We start from the raw sequence: 14,674 nt of genomic DNA, 5'->3' as shown, positions 1-14,674 counted from the left end.
ACCTACCCTTGCCTCTGGCAACCACCAATATTTCTCTGTATCTATGAGCTTGTTTTTGTTTTTGTTTTTGTTTTTGTTTTTAGATATCACATATAAGTGTGATCATATGGTATTTATCTTTCTCGGTCCTATTTCATTTAACATAATGCTCTGAGGATCTATCTGTGCTGTCATAAATGGCAAGATTTCATTCTTCTTTATGGCGAAATAATATTCCATCTTATAACTATTCCATTTCACAAATTATATAATTATTATTTATACATACTTATACACTACCTTTTCTTCATTCATCTGTCGATGGACACTTAGATTGTTTCCATATCCTTGCTATTGTAAATAATGCTACAATGAACACTGGGGTGCATATACATTTTCAAGTAAGTGTTTTTGTTTTCTTTGGATAAATACCCAGAAGTGAAATCGCTGGATCATATAGTAGTTCATTTTTACTTTTTGGAAGGGCTTCCATACTGTTCTCCATAGCAGTTGTACCAATTTATATTCCCACCAGCAGTGCATGAGGGTTCCCTCTTCTCCACATCCTTGCTAGCACTTGTTAGCTATTATCTTTTTGATAATAGTCATTCCAACAGGTGACATCTTGCCATGGTTTTGATTTGTATTTTCCTCATGATTAGTGATGTTGAGCATCTTTAGATGTACCTGTTGACCTTCTGCATATCTTCTTTGGAAGATGTCCATCAGATCCTCTCCCTCATTTCAGTCTGATTTTTTTTTTTTTGTTATTGCTATTGAATTGTATGAGTTCTTTATATATTTTGGATATTGACTCTTATCAGATAAGTTACTTGAAAATATTTTCTCCCATTCAGTAGGCTGCCCTTTCACTTTGCTGCCCATTTCCTTTGCCTTACAGAAGCTTTTAAGGATGATGTAGTCTCACTTATTCATTTTCACTTTTGTTGCCTTTGTTGCCTTCAAACCCCCAAAATCATCACTGAGACTGATGTCATGGAGTTTTATTGCCTATGTGTTCTTCTAGGAGTTTATGGTTTCAAGCCTTTCATGCATTTTGAGTTAATTTTTGTGTATGGTGTAAGACAGTGGTCCAGGTGAATTCTTTTGTATGTTGCTGTCCAGTTTCCCTAACACCATTTGTTTAAGAGACTGTCCTTTCCCCACTGTATGTAATAGGCTTCTTTGTTGTAAATTAGTTGAGCATATATGCATAGGTTTATTTCTGTGCTCTCTATTCTGTTCCAATTATCTCTATATTGGTTTTTAATCTAATACCATATTGTTTTGATAACTATAACTTTGTAATATCATTTGAATTCGCAGAACATGATGTCTCTGGCTTATTCATTTTCTTAAGATTGCTTTGACTATTTGGGACTTTTTGTGGTTACATACACATTTTAGAATTATTTGTTCTGGTTCTGTGAAAAATGCTATTTGAATTTCAACAGGGAATGCATTAAATCTTTAGATAGTTTTGGTAATAAAATGAAGAGTTTAACTCTATTAATTTTCCAATCCATAAGCATGGAATATCTTTTATTTATTTCTGTCTTCAATTTCTTTCATCAATGTCTTATGGTTTTCAGTCTACAGGTCTTTTACCTCCTGGTTGAATTTACTTTATCTTTCATTCTTTTTGATGCCATTGTAAATGGCATTGTTTTCTTAATTTCTCTTTCTGATAGTTTGTTATTAGTATATGGAAACACAACCAGCTTCTGTATATTGATTATGTATCTTACACATTTTCTCAATTCATTTACTAATTCTTATGGCTTTTTTGGTGGAGTGTTTAGGGTTTTCCACATATGGTATTTTAAAAAATGTTTTATTTATTTGTTCTTTTTAGAGAGAAAGAGAGAGAGCATGTGCAAGCAGGGAGTGAGGGGTACAGGGAGAGGAATAGAATGTTAAGCAGGCTCTGTGCTTAGTGTGGAGCCCTAGGCAGGGCTCGAGATTATGACCTAAACTGAAATCAAGAGTTGAACACTTAACTGATGGAGCTACCCAGGCTCCCCCATATATAGTATTATGTCATTTGCAAATAGTGACAGTTTTACTACTTCCTTTACAATCTGAATGCCTTTTATTTCTTTTTCTTGCCTTATTGATCTGGCTAGGACTTCCAATTCTATGTTGAATAAAAGTGGTGAGTGAAAAGCTGTAAGTTTTCAACATTGAGTATGGTGTTAGCTGTGGGTTTGTCATATATGCCCTTTATTATGTTGAGATACATTCCTTCTATACCCTCCCTTAGTTTTAATCATAAATGGATGTTGTATTTTGTCAAACGCCTTTTCTGCATCCAAGAGATAATCATGATTTTTGGCAGATCCTATTTTTAAACCCCACTTTGTCTGGCACTAACTCGATTGCTTTTTTGCACTAATACACATTGCTTTCTAGGAAGGAATGGAAAGAAATAGAAATATGAAATATAGCAATAAGAGAAAAGAGAAAGTGACAATCTGGAGAAATGACTGCAAAATAACATGGAAGAGAGGGTAGACACAGCAGCAGTACCCTGTAAGTGAGATATAGTCTGCATTGGTTTAGATTCCAAAATGATTACTTGCACGTACCCTTAAAAAGTTTGTGTCCCTCATTGGAGAGGGTATGTGCTATGGTGAGTGCTGTGAAGTGTGTAAACCTGGCGATTCACAGACATGTACCCCTGGGGATAAAAATATATTATATGTTTATAAAAAATAAAAAAATTAAAAAAAAGTTTGTGTCCAGAATGAGATGAAGAAAGTCATTACAGTGGAACATTTAACCTTGATTTGTTTTCAACAACTCTCACAAGACAGGGGACAGATCAATCTCATTCTGGGAATATGTCACAATCTTCACAGTGTTTGGTTAAAAAAAAGATTTATAGTTCCATAATTTTATATAATGAAAGTAAAATAAGAACAAATAATTTTATAATGCAATCTAGTGTTATAAAACATTCTGGTATGATTACAAAAAACACAGAATTTATCTTCTTGACACGATTTATTCCAGAAAATAGCAAACAAGGATACTTCTTCAAGGTATATCCTCAGGATTTGTAAAATTTAAATTTTCAACAAATGGTTTTAAGATGGTTAAAACACTGTTTTGTAGGAATAAACTTGGATCATATATTATATTGGTAAGCATTTAAAACTAGAGAATATAATAACACTTATTTTTTTATCCATAACATTTTTTTAAACATCTATTATGTAATTGTTAATTAATCAACTCTTTCATTCATTCAACAACTATGTTTTGTACTCCTATTTTTTCTAGGTGATGGGGATACAGCAATAAACAAAATAATGACAAAAAAATACTTGAATCTAACATTTTGCTGGAATATTTTGTTTATATTTGTGTGTGTTATTTACGGTGTGATTGCCATGTCTTATCCATTCTTCCCTCATCACACAACATAGTAAGTGCCCAGTATGTTTTGCAAATTGAATATATTCAACCTGTTTAAATTTTCCCCTAAAGAACATCTTTTTTAAAAGTTTATATGTTTTAATAACGAGTTAAAAATTTTATACAGGGAAGATATCAGAGAGGGAGACAAACCATGAGAGACTCTGGACTCTGGGAAACAAACTGGGGGTTACAGAAGGTTACAGAATGAGGGGGGTGGGGAGAGGGGGTAACTGGGTGATGGATATTAAGGAAGGAATAATGTATTATATGTTGGCTAAATGAACATAATAAAAAATTTTATACAGGGACTTATGTAAAATCCATGACTATACATTTAGGCAGTCTCCTCCCCCACCCTTGTTTAAACATCACTGAGTCACCAGCACAACCTGGTGGCTGTTTGACTGAACTGCCTGGTTTAGAGTTGAATAATTCTCTTTAGAGTTATGTCTCCATTCCTGTCTTGATCTGGGCTTTTCTCTTGTTTTTGATTTACTTATTTTTCTATTTAAAAATCACATAAGAATCTTGTAAATATTGTGATTAAAATTTACACGGCTTTTTGTTAAGCAAATGTTTGTATTTCAAAATACTCCATGTGCTGGTCCTCTAATAACAACATGACTGGCATCTATGAAAAACCCACAGTGAACATCATTCTCAATGGGGAAAAACTGAGAGCTTTTCTGCTAAGGTCAAGAATACGGCAGGGACGTCCACTATCACCACTGCTATTCAACATAGTACTAGACGTCCTAGTCTCAGCAAACAGACAACAAAAAGAAATAAAAGGCATCCAAATTGGCAAAGAAGAAGTCAAACTCTCACTCTTTGCAGATGATATTATACTTTATGTGGAAAACCCAAAGATTCCACTCCAAAACGGCTAGAACTCATACAGGAATTCAGGAAAGTGTCAGGATATAAATCAATGCACAGAAATCAGTTGCATTTCTATACGCCAAGAGCAAGACAGAAGAAAGAGAAATTAAGGAGTTGATCCCATTTACAATTGCACCCAAAACCATAAGATACCTAGGAATAAACCTAACCAAAGAGGCAAAGAATCTGTACTCAGAAAACCATAAAGTACTCATGAAAGAAACTGAGAAAGACACAAAGAAATGGAAAAACGTTCCATGATCATGGATTGGAAGAAAAAATAATGTGAAAATATCTATGCTAACTAAAGCAAACTACACATTTATCACAAACCCTATAAAAATATCATCAATGTTTTTTCAAAGAAATGGAACAAATAATCCTAAACTTTATATGGAACCAGAAAAGACCCCAAATGGCCAGAGGAATGTTGAAAAAGAAAACCAAAGTTGGTGGCATCACAATGCCAGACTTCAAGCTCGATTACAAAGCTGTAATCATCAATACAGTATGGTATTGGCACAAAAACAGACACATAGACCAATGGAACAAAATAGCCCAGAAATGGACCCTCAACTCTATGGCCAACTAATCTTTGACAAAGCAGGAAAGAATGTCCAATGGAAAAAGGACAGTCTCTTCAACAAATGGTGTTGGGAAAATTGGACAGCCACATGCAGAAAAATGAAACTGGACAATTACCTTACACCACAAACAAAAAACACACTCAAAATGGACCAAAGACTTCAATGTGAGACAGGAATCCATCAAAATCCTTGGGAAAAACACAGGCAGCAACCTCTTCAACCTCAACTGCAGCAACTTTTTCCTAGAAACATCACCAAAGGCAAGGGAAGCAAGGGCAAAAATGAACTATTGGAACTTCATCAAGACCAAAAGCTTATGCACAGCAAAGGAAACAGTCAATGAAACCAAAAGACAACTGACAGAATGGGAGAAGATATTCACAAATGACATATCAAATAAAGGGCTAATATTCAAAATCTATGAAGAGCTTATCAAACTCAACACACAAAGAACAAATAATCCAATCAAGAAATGGGCAGAAGACATGAACAGAGTAAAGAAGACATCCAAACGACCAACATGAAAAAGTGCTCCACACCATTGGGCATCAGGGAAATACAAATCAAAACCACAGTGGTATCTCTGGTATCTACCAGTCAGAATGGCTAAAATTAACAAGTCAGGAGACAACAGATTTTGGCGAGGATGTGGAGAAAGGGGAACCCTCCTACACTGTTGGTAGGAATGCAAGCTGGTGCAGCCACTCTGGAAAACAGTATGGAGATTCCTCAAAAAGTTGAAAATAGAGCTACTCTATGACCCAGCAATTGCACTACTGGGTATTTACCCTAAAGATACAAATGTAGTGACCCGAAGGGACATGTGCACTCCAATATTTACAGCAGGAATATCCACAATATGGAAAGAGCCTAGATGTCCATCAACAGATGAATGGATAAAGAAGATATGGGAGATATATATTTACACACACATACATACACATAGTCACACAATGGAATACTATGCAACCATCAAAAGAGATGAAATCTTGCCATTTGCAATGATGTGGATGGAATTAAAGGATATTGTGCTGAGCAAAATAAATCAATTATCATATGATATCATATGATCTCTCTGATATGAGGAATTTGAGAGGCAGGACAGGGTGGTCATGGAGGGTAGGGAGGGAAAAAAATGAAACAAGATGGGATCAGGGGGAGATAAATCATAAGAGACTCTTAATCTCATGAAAAACTGAGGGTTGCTGGGGGGTGGGGTGGTAGGGATAGTGTGGCTGGGTTATGGACATTGAGGACGGTATATGCTATGGTGAGTGCTATGAAATGTGTAAGCTTGATGTTCACAGATCTGTACCTCTGAGGCAAATAATACATTATATGTTAATTTAAAAAAAAAAGCAAAAACACAAACACAAACAAACAAACAAAACAGCATGTCTGGAAGATTTGTCCCTCCCCAAAGTTAATTCATTTCTTTTTTGTTGTTGTTGTTAATTAATTTCTAGAGGATAAGAAGAGTATTGTGCACTTTTTCATTACAATCGTATTCCCTGCAGGAAATTAATATTTTGTGAATTAAAAGAAATTTTTGTTTTACTTATTTGTAACATTTTTAAAAGTTTGTGGGCTTTCCAGGTGATTGATGCTCATTTGATGGAGTCCTGGGAAAATATTTTTGTCAGATCCCTGAGACCTATAATCTGAAGTGCTGGAGTTGGTTTTTCCTTCAAGTGACCACAGCTAGAAATATCTGGGAGGAAGCTGAATGATTATCAGAAAGGTTTTCAAATCTATTCCACCATGGATAGGGACAGTTGCACTAGAAGACCTCTAATTCTAAGATTTAAAAACTATTAATGATGCATTAAAATACATAATTTTCAACTGCTTGCACTTCCTACTTGCACTAACTAATGTAGGAATTTGACTCTTGTGAAATTTCCTCCAGAATTTTTGGGAGTCTCCAGAAGGATCTTGCTGTGCTCAGGAACCAGACATCTCTGCGCACTAGTCTCTTGCCGCCTCCCTCTCCCCTAATCAGATGATATATTGCTCTTTTTGTTCTTCTCTGAGAAAAAGAACAGCTGCTTAGGCCCCCGGGTTTCTGTCACATTTGTCTGTTGCCCCTCTCACCAGAGCTCGGAGAACAGTCCATGGGAGTACAGGCATATTCTCTGAGGCTCTGCTACCAGCTCCTGACATAGAATTCTACTTCCTTCATCCCTCATTTTCCACTTCCCACACACATCTGCTGCTCTGGATGGTGGCCACTTCCATTGCTTTTTTTCTTTTTCACATATCAATGTAAGCAACATTTAAATGTGCATCTATGATGTACTGAGCTCTGCATTTGGCATTGGGGATACAGCATTGAACTCTGCAGATATGGTCCCCATTCTCGTGGAGCATCCATCCCAACAAATAAATATGGACACAAAACAAGGTCATCTCACCATTTATTGTTATGTTGGGTGGCCCAGGTGGGGGAAATTCATTCTGATAGGAACAGAATGAACATAAGATGCTCCCTAACCATATATATTAAGGATCCATCAAAGTTTAAGAAAGCTGTTCTAGTATGTAAAACATTGATAGCACTGAAAATGTTCACCTCAAATTAAAGATAATAATAAAATCAACCTAAATGAGTAATATCTTAAGATTAAGATTTTATTTATTTGACACAGAGAGAGAGATAACAAGTAGGCAAAGAGGCAGGCAGAGAGAGTGGAGGAAGCAGGCTCCGTGATGAGCACAGAGCCCAATATGGGGCTCGATCCCAGGGCCCTGAGATCATGACCTGATCCTAGGACCCTGAGATCATGACCTGAGCCGAAGACAGAGACTTAACCCACTGAGCAACCCAGCCACCCAGAAATTTTTAAAAAATTTCTTGAAATGTTTTAACTTCTCTGTTTCAGAGATAAAAGCCTATATTCTTTATCTTTTTAAAAAATGAAACTTCTAATTTTAATTGTAGATTCACATGAAGTTATAAAAACAATGCAGAGAGAACTCATGTATCTTTTATTCAGTTTTCCCCATTGGTAACTTTTTAAGATTATAGTATAATATCACAACCGAGATATTGATAGTGACTTAATCCACTGGTTTTATTCAGATTTTCCCAGTTTAATGTTTACTGGTGTGTGTGTATGTAGTTCTATACAATTTCATCACATGTGTAGACTTGTGCATTCACCTCCCATAGTTAAAGATACAGAGGGTTTCAGCACAAAGACGTCTCATGTTGTTCTTTTACAATTACATCCACTTCTCTCCTTAAATTTAATTTCTATCTTCAAATTCTGAAAACCCCTAATCTGCTATCAATAAAATTAACTCAATTAATATTATATAAATGGAATAATACAATCTGTAACATTTTGAGATTGGCTTTTCACTCAGTATAATTCTTCTAGGTTGTTGCATGTATCTATAGCTCATTCCTTTTTTTTTTTTTTTTTAAGATTTATTTACTTACTTGAGGGCAGAGGGAGAGTGAGCATGAGTGGTGGGGAAAGGCAGAGGGAGAGGAAGAAGCAGGCTTCCAACTGAGCAGGGACTTAATGTGGGGCTTGATCCCAGGACAAGGGACAAATTATTCATCACTATATCAAGACTGGAGGAGTGTTGCTAATATGAAGGCAGCAGGTTTCTAACCTTGGAGATACATGGAAGAGAGAGGAGTATAGAGTTGAGAGACAATGCTATCTTGTGGATTAATTCTCTTCTGTCCTCCTTTCAATCCTAAAGAAATGTTGTGGGTTCCAGAGTCCATAGTAAGTGAAAGTATATTATGTTGAACTTAGCCATGCACCAAAGTATCATGATATTATCACCAAATATCCTGAAAATGTGGCTTGAATATAGCCTAAACTAGACAATCCAGGTAAACTAAGTCCTTTTGATCCTGTCTTCCCCATAGTTTTTTTTTTATAATTAATTTTTTATTTTTTATAAACATATATTTTTATCCCAAGGGGTACAGGTCTGTGAACAGAAGAAGAATTTGTATGTAACTTACTTCTAATAGCTTTAGTGGCAAAAAACCAAACTTGTAGCAAGTGAGGTTGGTGTTACATGAAAGAGGACTCATTGGTAAAACTAATAATGACATTGCTTTCCTGGTGTGGTATCTAATACGTAGCATTCTAGAGCCTAAGATTTAGGGCAAGGCAGCAGCCAGTCCTAATGAGGATACCGATATGCCATCAGTTTTTATCATAGTTTAAGTCAAACCTGAGGACCATGCAAAATCGCAGAGATGTCTGTACTCTGTTTCTGTGGCCACCCTGAGACAAAATTTTATCTACCATGATGAATTCTCATGTTATAAAAATTCCACAGCCACTTTGCATACACAGCTAATTTATTTACTTGGTTTTAGTAACTTCCACTGACATGGGCATAAGTTACATTTTGGAGATGGGTTTTTAATTTCACATATATAATAAATAGTACAACCCAACCCTATTTCATTTTAGTTTCTGAAGGTAAAATTGCATGTTCTTCCTCATTTATATGGTAGCCCAACCACAAAGTTTCTTTTTTGTTTCAAAGGAAATACGAGTTCTTCAGGAGAAACAAGGTATTTTACAAATGGGGAGTGCTGGTTACCTAGAACATTAGCCAGTTTGAAGGATATGTGTGTTACTACAGAAAGAATTATATTTCTTTCTATTGTATTGAACCAGATTCTTTTTTCAGTCTTGAAGAGTTATAGTCATGCATTTAAAGAAAGCTAATTTTCTAATGGAAAAAATGGTAGTTTTTATTAACATAAACTTTTAATCTGGCTTGGAGAAATATTCTATCTAACAAGTTTACAAACTTAATTCCATAAGTATTTATTTTGCCTGATTCTAGACTAACCATGCATAAGAGAAAGAAGAAAGACTATGTGGTTAAAGTCTATTTGATTAGACAGAGATGTCAACAAAATTTTGATTAGACAGGGAGTTCAACAAAATTATGACAGTTTGAAATACGTAGGTTTATCTACATATGTAATATATAGATATCTTATATCCAATGCTTTTATAACAGAAGTTAGATTAAATTAATTTAAATTAATTAGGTTCATTTCTCTTGGTTCTTAACTCTTATCAACATACGCCATATTTTTAAGCTAATACTTGAGATCCCTTCAACAAAGCATAAATATTGCACAGATAGTGAGGCTTTGTTGAGCTTACTACAGTCCCTAATACAGCATGTAAGGGAGTGCCTTTCTTTGGTCCCCCTGAGAATCATTAAGGAAAATAAATAGTGTTGTAGCTCTGTATTCACACAAAACAAGAAATTTGGTAAAGTGCTATTTTTTGATATTTTGTATTATTAAAGATTATATTTTTTCCTTTTTCCAAATGTTAAATACTTCCTAAAGTTTTCACAGAGATTCAGTCAGCCTCATCAGTATTACACCATATAATTATAAAAATTCATATTAAATATTTCTAGAAGCATAAGCTTTCTCTAGTCTGGTGTTAAAACCTTTCATTCTATTTACAGAGACTTTCAGCTAAGGGTGTCATTCCTACCCTCACTTTCAGGCAGATTCTAAAATAATTCTTCAGATTTTTATCTCCCTTCTCTTATATTTCCTTTTTACACCTTTAATTCTGCCCTGAGAGGCAAATGATAACACGGAAAGAATACAGGACTTGTTTTTAGATGAATTAATTACAAATCTGGGCTCTGGTTTGAACTAATTGCAGGACTAATATCTGTATCTTAGTTTTTCCATCTCTAAAGCAGAACCTTAGGACTTGCATTATGATTAACATTTGAAAGGACACAACTCCTGTTAAGAACTCCATAAATGTTAATTCTGTCTCCTCTAAAGCCTAAGTTACAAATGGAAAGCATGAAACCCTCCATGACAAGGGTCCGCTCATTTTTGTTTGCATGCCCTGAATAGAAAAAGAAAGGCTTCCAACCTTTGCAAAAGGGAATATCTGGGCGGAGAAGCCTCATGTTGAACCTGACACTTTATTTTGTGGCCAAGGACACTACCTAAGCTGTGAATTTTGTTTGATTCATTAAGGATCTCAAAGTATTTTTTGAGAATTATGAAAATATTAGGAGAAAAAAGCCAATCAGAAGACAGGACAGTAGCAATTTTCTTTCTAATATATCAGAGCATTTGCTCAATGCTAGAAACCTAGCCGTGCTTCTCAAGAAATGTCTGTGATTTTCACCATGGGTGAGTTTGAAGGTTGGCAGGTTGGTGAGTCTCACTCATTCTCAGCCATCCACAGGAATAAAAAATTATTGGAAACCAAAGTACACCAAGGTATCTATCTTTCTCTACCTCATCTGTGGGTTAGGAAATCTGGTATAGAAGCCAGGACTAAAAGAACTCTGAAATTCTGGAAAATTTATAACTTATACAGTAAAAATTTTAAAAAATGCTGAAAACCAGAAGGGGCCATATGTAATTGTTTTTAGGGAAAACAAAGCAGGGTTACATTATCAGATACCATTCCACTATAATGTTTGCTTATGTATGAAAAGTACATGGAAAGAGGCAAAGTAGGAACTGGTCTAAAAAGAAGTAGGAATTGGGAGTTGAGTTTGATAAGTTCCATATAGATCTTGGATATTAGCCCTTCATCTAACGTGTCATTTACAAATATCTTCTCCCATTCTGTAGGTTGCCTTTTAGTTTTTTTGACTGTTTCTTTGCTGTGCGGAAATTTTTATCTTGATGAAGTCCCAATAGGTCAATTTTGCTTTCATTTCCCTTGCCTTTAGAGACATGTCTTGCAAGAAGTTGCTGCGGCTGAGGTCAAAGAAGTTACTGCCTGCATTCTCCTCTTGGATTTTGATGGATTCTTGTCTCACATTAGGTCTTTCATCCATTATAAGTATACCATTGTGTATGATGTTAAGAGAATGGTTCAGTTTCATTCTTCTGCATGTAGCTGTTAAGTAGTTAAAAATAGAGCTGCACTACAGCCCAACAATTGCACCACTGGGTTTTTACCCCAAAGATATAGATGTAGTGAAAAGAAGGGCCAAATGTACCCCAAAGTTCATAGCAGCAATGTCCACAATAGCCAAATTGTGGAAGAAGCCAAGATGTCTTTCAACAGATGAATGGATAAAGAAGATGTGGGTCATATATACAATGGAATATCTCAGTCATCAGAAAAGATAAATACCTACCATTTACATCGACATGATGGAACTGGAGGGTATTATGCTAAGTGAAATATGCCAGTCAGAGAAGGACAATTATCATATGGTTTAACTCATATGTGGAGTATAAGGAGTAGTACAGAGGATGATAGGGGAAGGGAGGGAAAACTGAATGGGAAGAAATCAGAAAGGGAGACAAACCATGAGAGACTCCTGACTATAGGAAACAAACTGAGTGTTGCAGAAAGGGAGGTGGGTAGGGGGATGGGGTAACTGAGTGATGGGGATCCCTATGACCCTGCAATTGCACTACTGGGTATTTACCCCAAAGATACAGATGTAGTGAAAAGAAGGGCCATCTGTACCCCAATGTTTATAGCAGCAATGGCCACGGTCGCCAAACTATGGAAAGAACCAAGATGCCCTTCAACAGATGAATGGATAAGGAAGATGTGGTCCATATACACTATGGAGTATTATGCCTCCATCAGAAAGGATGAATACCCAACTTTTGTAGCAACATGGACGGGACTGGAAGAGATTATGCTGAGTGAAATAAGTCAAGCAGAGAGAGTCAATTATCATATGATTTCACTTATTTGTGGAGCATAACAAATAGTATGGAGGACATGGGGAGTTAGAGAGGAGAAGGGAGTTGAGGGAAATTGGAAGGGGAGGTGAACCATGAGAGACTATGGACTCTGAAAAACAATCTGAGGGTTTTGAAGGGGCAGGGGGTGGGAGGTTGGGGTACCAGGTGGTGGGTATTATAGAGGGCACGGATTGCATGGAGCACTGGGTGTGGTGCAAAAATAATGAATACTGTTATGCTGAAAAAATAAAAATAAAAAAAAGAAGGGCACATGATGTGATGAACATTGGGTGTTCTACACAACTAATGAATCACTCACTGAACACTATATCAAAAACTAATGATGCACTAAATGTTAGCTAATTGGATTTAAATAAAAAAAAGAAGTAGGAATTGGGCTGAATCTCTGGAGCATACTGTTATGAATAAAGCTCAGTTCAGTATGGGGCTGAGAATAACCATGAGATTTAACAATGTTCGCATGCTTAATTGCCATGTTTACAGAGAAATAAGTGTTTAAAGGAAAAACCTTGTTCTGAGGAAAATTATGGGAGCAAACACACACACACACACACACACACACACCATATATACACCCCAACAACCCAGTAACATTAGTTCTGTTTAATTTGCAATTCTCTTCAGCGTTTTTTTCAGAGCACATTTGACATCTTTGTTCCTTAGACTATAGATGAGAGGGTTCAACATGGGTACTATATTGGTGTAAAATACTGAGAAGAACTTCCCCTGGCCCATAGAACCAGCAGGAGAGGTCTTGAGATGTGTGAACAACCCAGATCCATAGAACAGACCAACAGTCACTATGTGGGAGCCACAGGTGCTGAAGGCTTTGGACCAACCCTGAGCTGATGAGACATGGAAGACACTGGACAGGATTAGAGCATATGAAATGAAAATAATGAAACTGGATATTATGACCACTGTGCTTACAACAATGGACTCTACCAGCTCACTGGCAAAGGTGTTGCTGCAGGAGAGCTGGAGGAGGGGGAAGATGTCACACATGTAATGGCTGATGGTGTTCAAATCACAAAAGGACAATCTGACCATGTCCCCTGTGTGGATCATGGCACCAGCTAACCCCATCACATAAGAGCCAAACATCAGCAGAGAACAGACCTGAGGAGACATGGTAATTGTGTACAGCAGGGGTTTACAGATGGCCACATAGCGATCATAGGCCATGGCTGTCAACACATAGCACTCAGAATGGACAAAGAAACAGAAAAAAAACAGCTGAGTCATGCATTCTGTAAAGGAGATGATATTCTGCTCTGATACAAAGTTCATCAGCATTTTAGGAGTAATGATCAAGGAGTGGCAGAGATCTATGAAAGATAAGTTGAAGATAAAAAAGTACATGGGAGTATGCAAGTGAGAATTCAGGCAAATTAGAGTAATTAAGCTCAGATTCCCTACCACAGTGACAACATAGTTCAGGAAGAAGAGAAAGAAAAGGGGTAACTGAAGTTGAGACTGATCTGTTAGTCCTACCAGAATGAACTCCATCACTGAAGAGCCATTTTCCGTAGCCATTATCTGCAGGGCTGTGATCTATGAGGAAATGAGAGAAGGAAGGAAGGGACATCAGGAAGGAGCTCAGATCCTTTGCTTCTAGAGTAAGGCCTTCTAGAGGAAGAGGCTCAGGTGCGGCTGTTGGGACAGCGACCTGGAAGGAGAGTCAGGGCAAGGACTTTCCATCTTTAACTTTCTTCTCTTGCTGTCCTTTTCTTCCATGTTTTCAGATCTCAGTTTTCAGATCTCCTCACCTCCCCTGGTCTAACATAATCCAGGATGAAGACTTCTAGCATGGACACCAAAAGTGATGATCACATGTGAGAGATAAGGAAGCAGTATCTTGAAGAGATGAATGGGCTGGTCAAGGTCATACAGATAGAGAACCAAGGAGCCGAAGTTGTACTTGGGACCACTTCCTATGAAAATCCCTAGAGCTCCGAGACAGTAAAGTCACTGTGATACCCACTGCACCCACTGTCTGACCCACTCTCTCCCACTCCCCTTTCAGAAACTCAGTACCCGGCTTAGTGAAAGTGCTAAGAAATAAAAAGGTTCAGCGAGATTA

At 36.8% G+C, this 14,674-nt stretch overlaps 1 protein-coding gene across 1 annotated transcript; it reads right to left on the bottom strand.

Moving 5' to 3' along the window:
* Positions 1 to 13,194: 13,194 nt before the first annotated feature.
* Positions 13,195 to 14,139, bottom strand: LOC131820621 (olfactory receptor 143-like). Its single transcript, XM_059156308.1, has one exon. The coding sequence runs from the start codon at positions 14,125 to 14,127 to the stop codon at positions 13,195 to 13,197; it is 933 nt and encodes a 310-aa protein (XP_059012291.1). The 5' UTR covers positions 14,128 to 14,139.
* Between the last annotated feature and the right edge of the window lie 535 nt (positions 14,140 to 14,674).

The sequence above is a fragment of the Mustela lutreola genome, chromosome 1 (genome assembly GCF_030435805.1).
Source record: "Mustela lutreola isolate mMusLut2 chromosome 1, mMusLut2.pri, whole genome shotgun sequence".
Lineage (NCBI taxonomy): Eukaryota > Metazoa > Chordata > Mammalia > Carnivora > Mustelidae > Mustela > Mustela lutreola.
The sequence above is the reverse complement of the archived record's forward strand: the minus strand, read 5'-3'. Positions and strand labels throughout refer to the sequence as shown.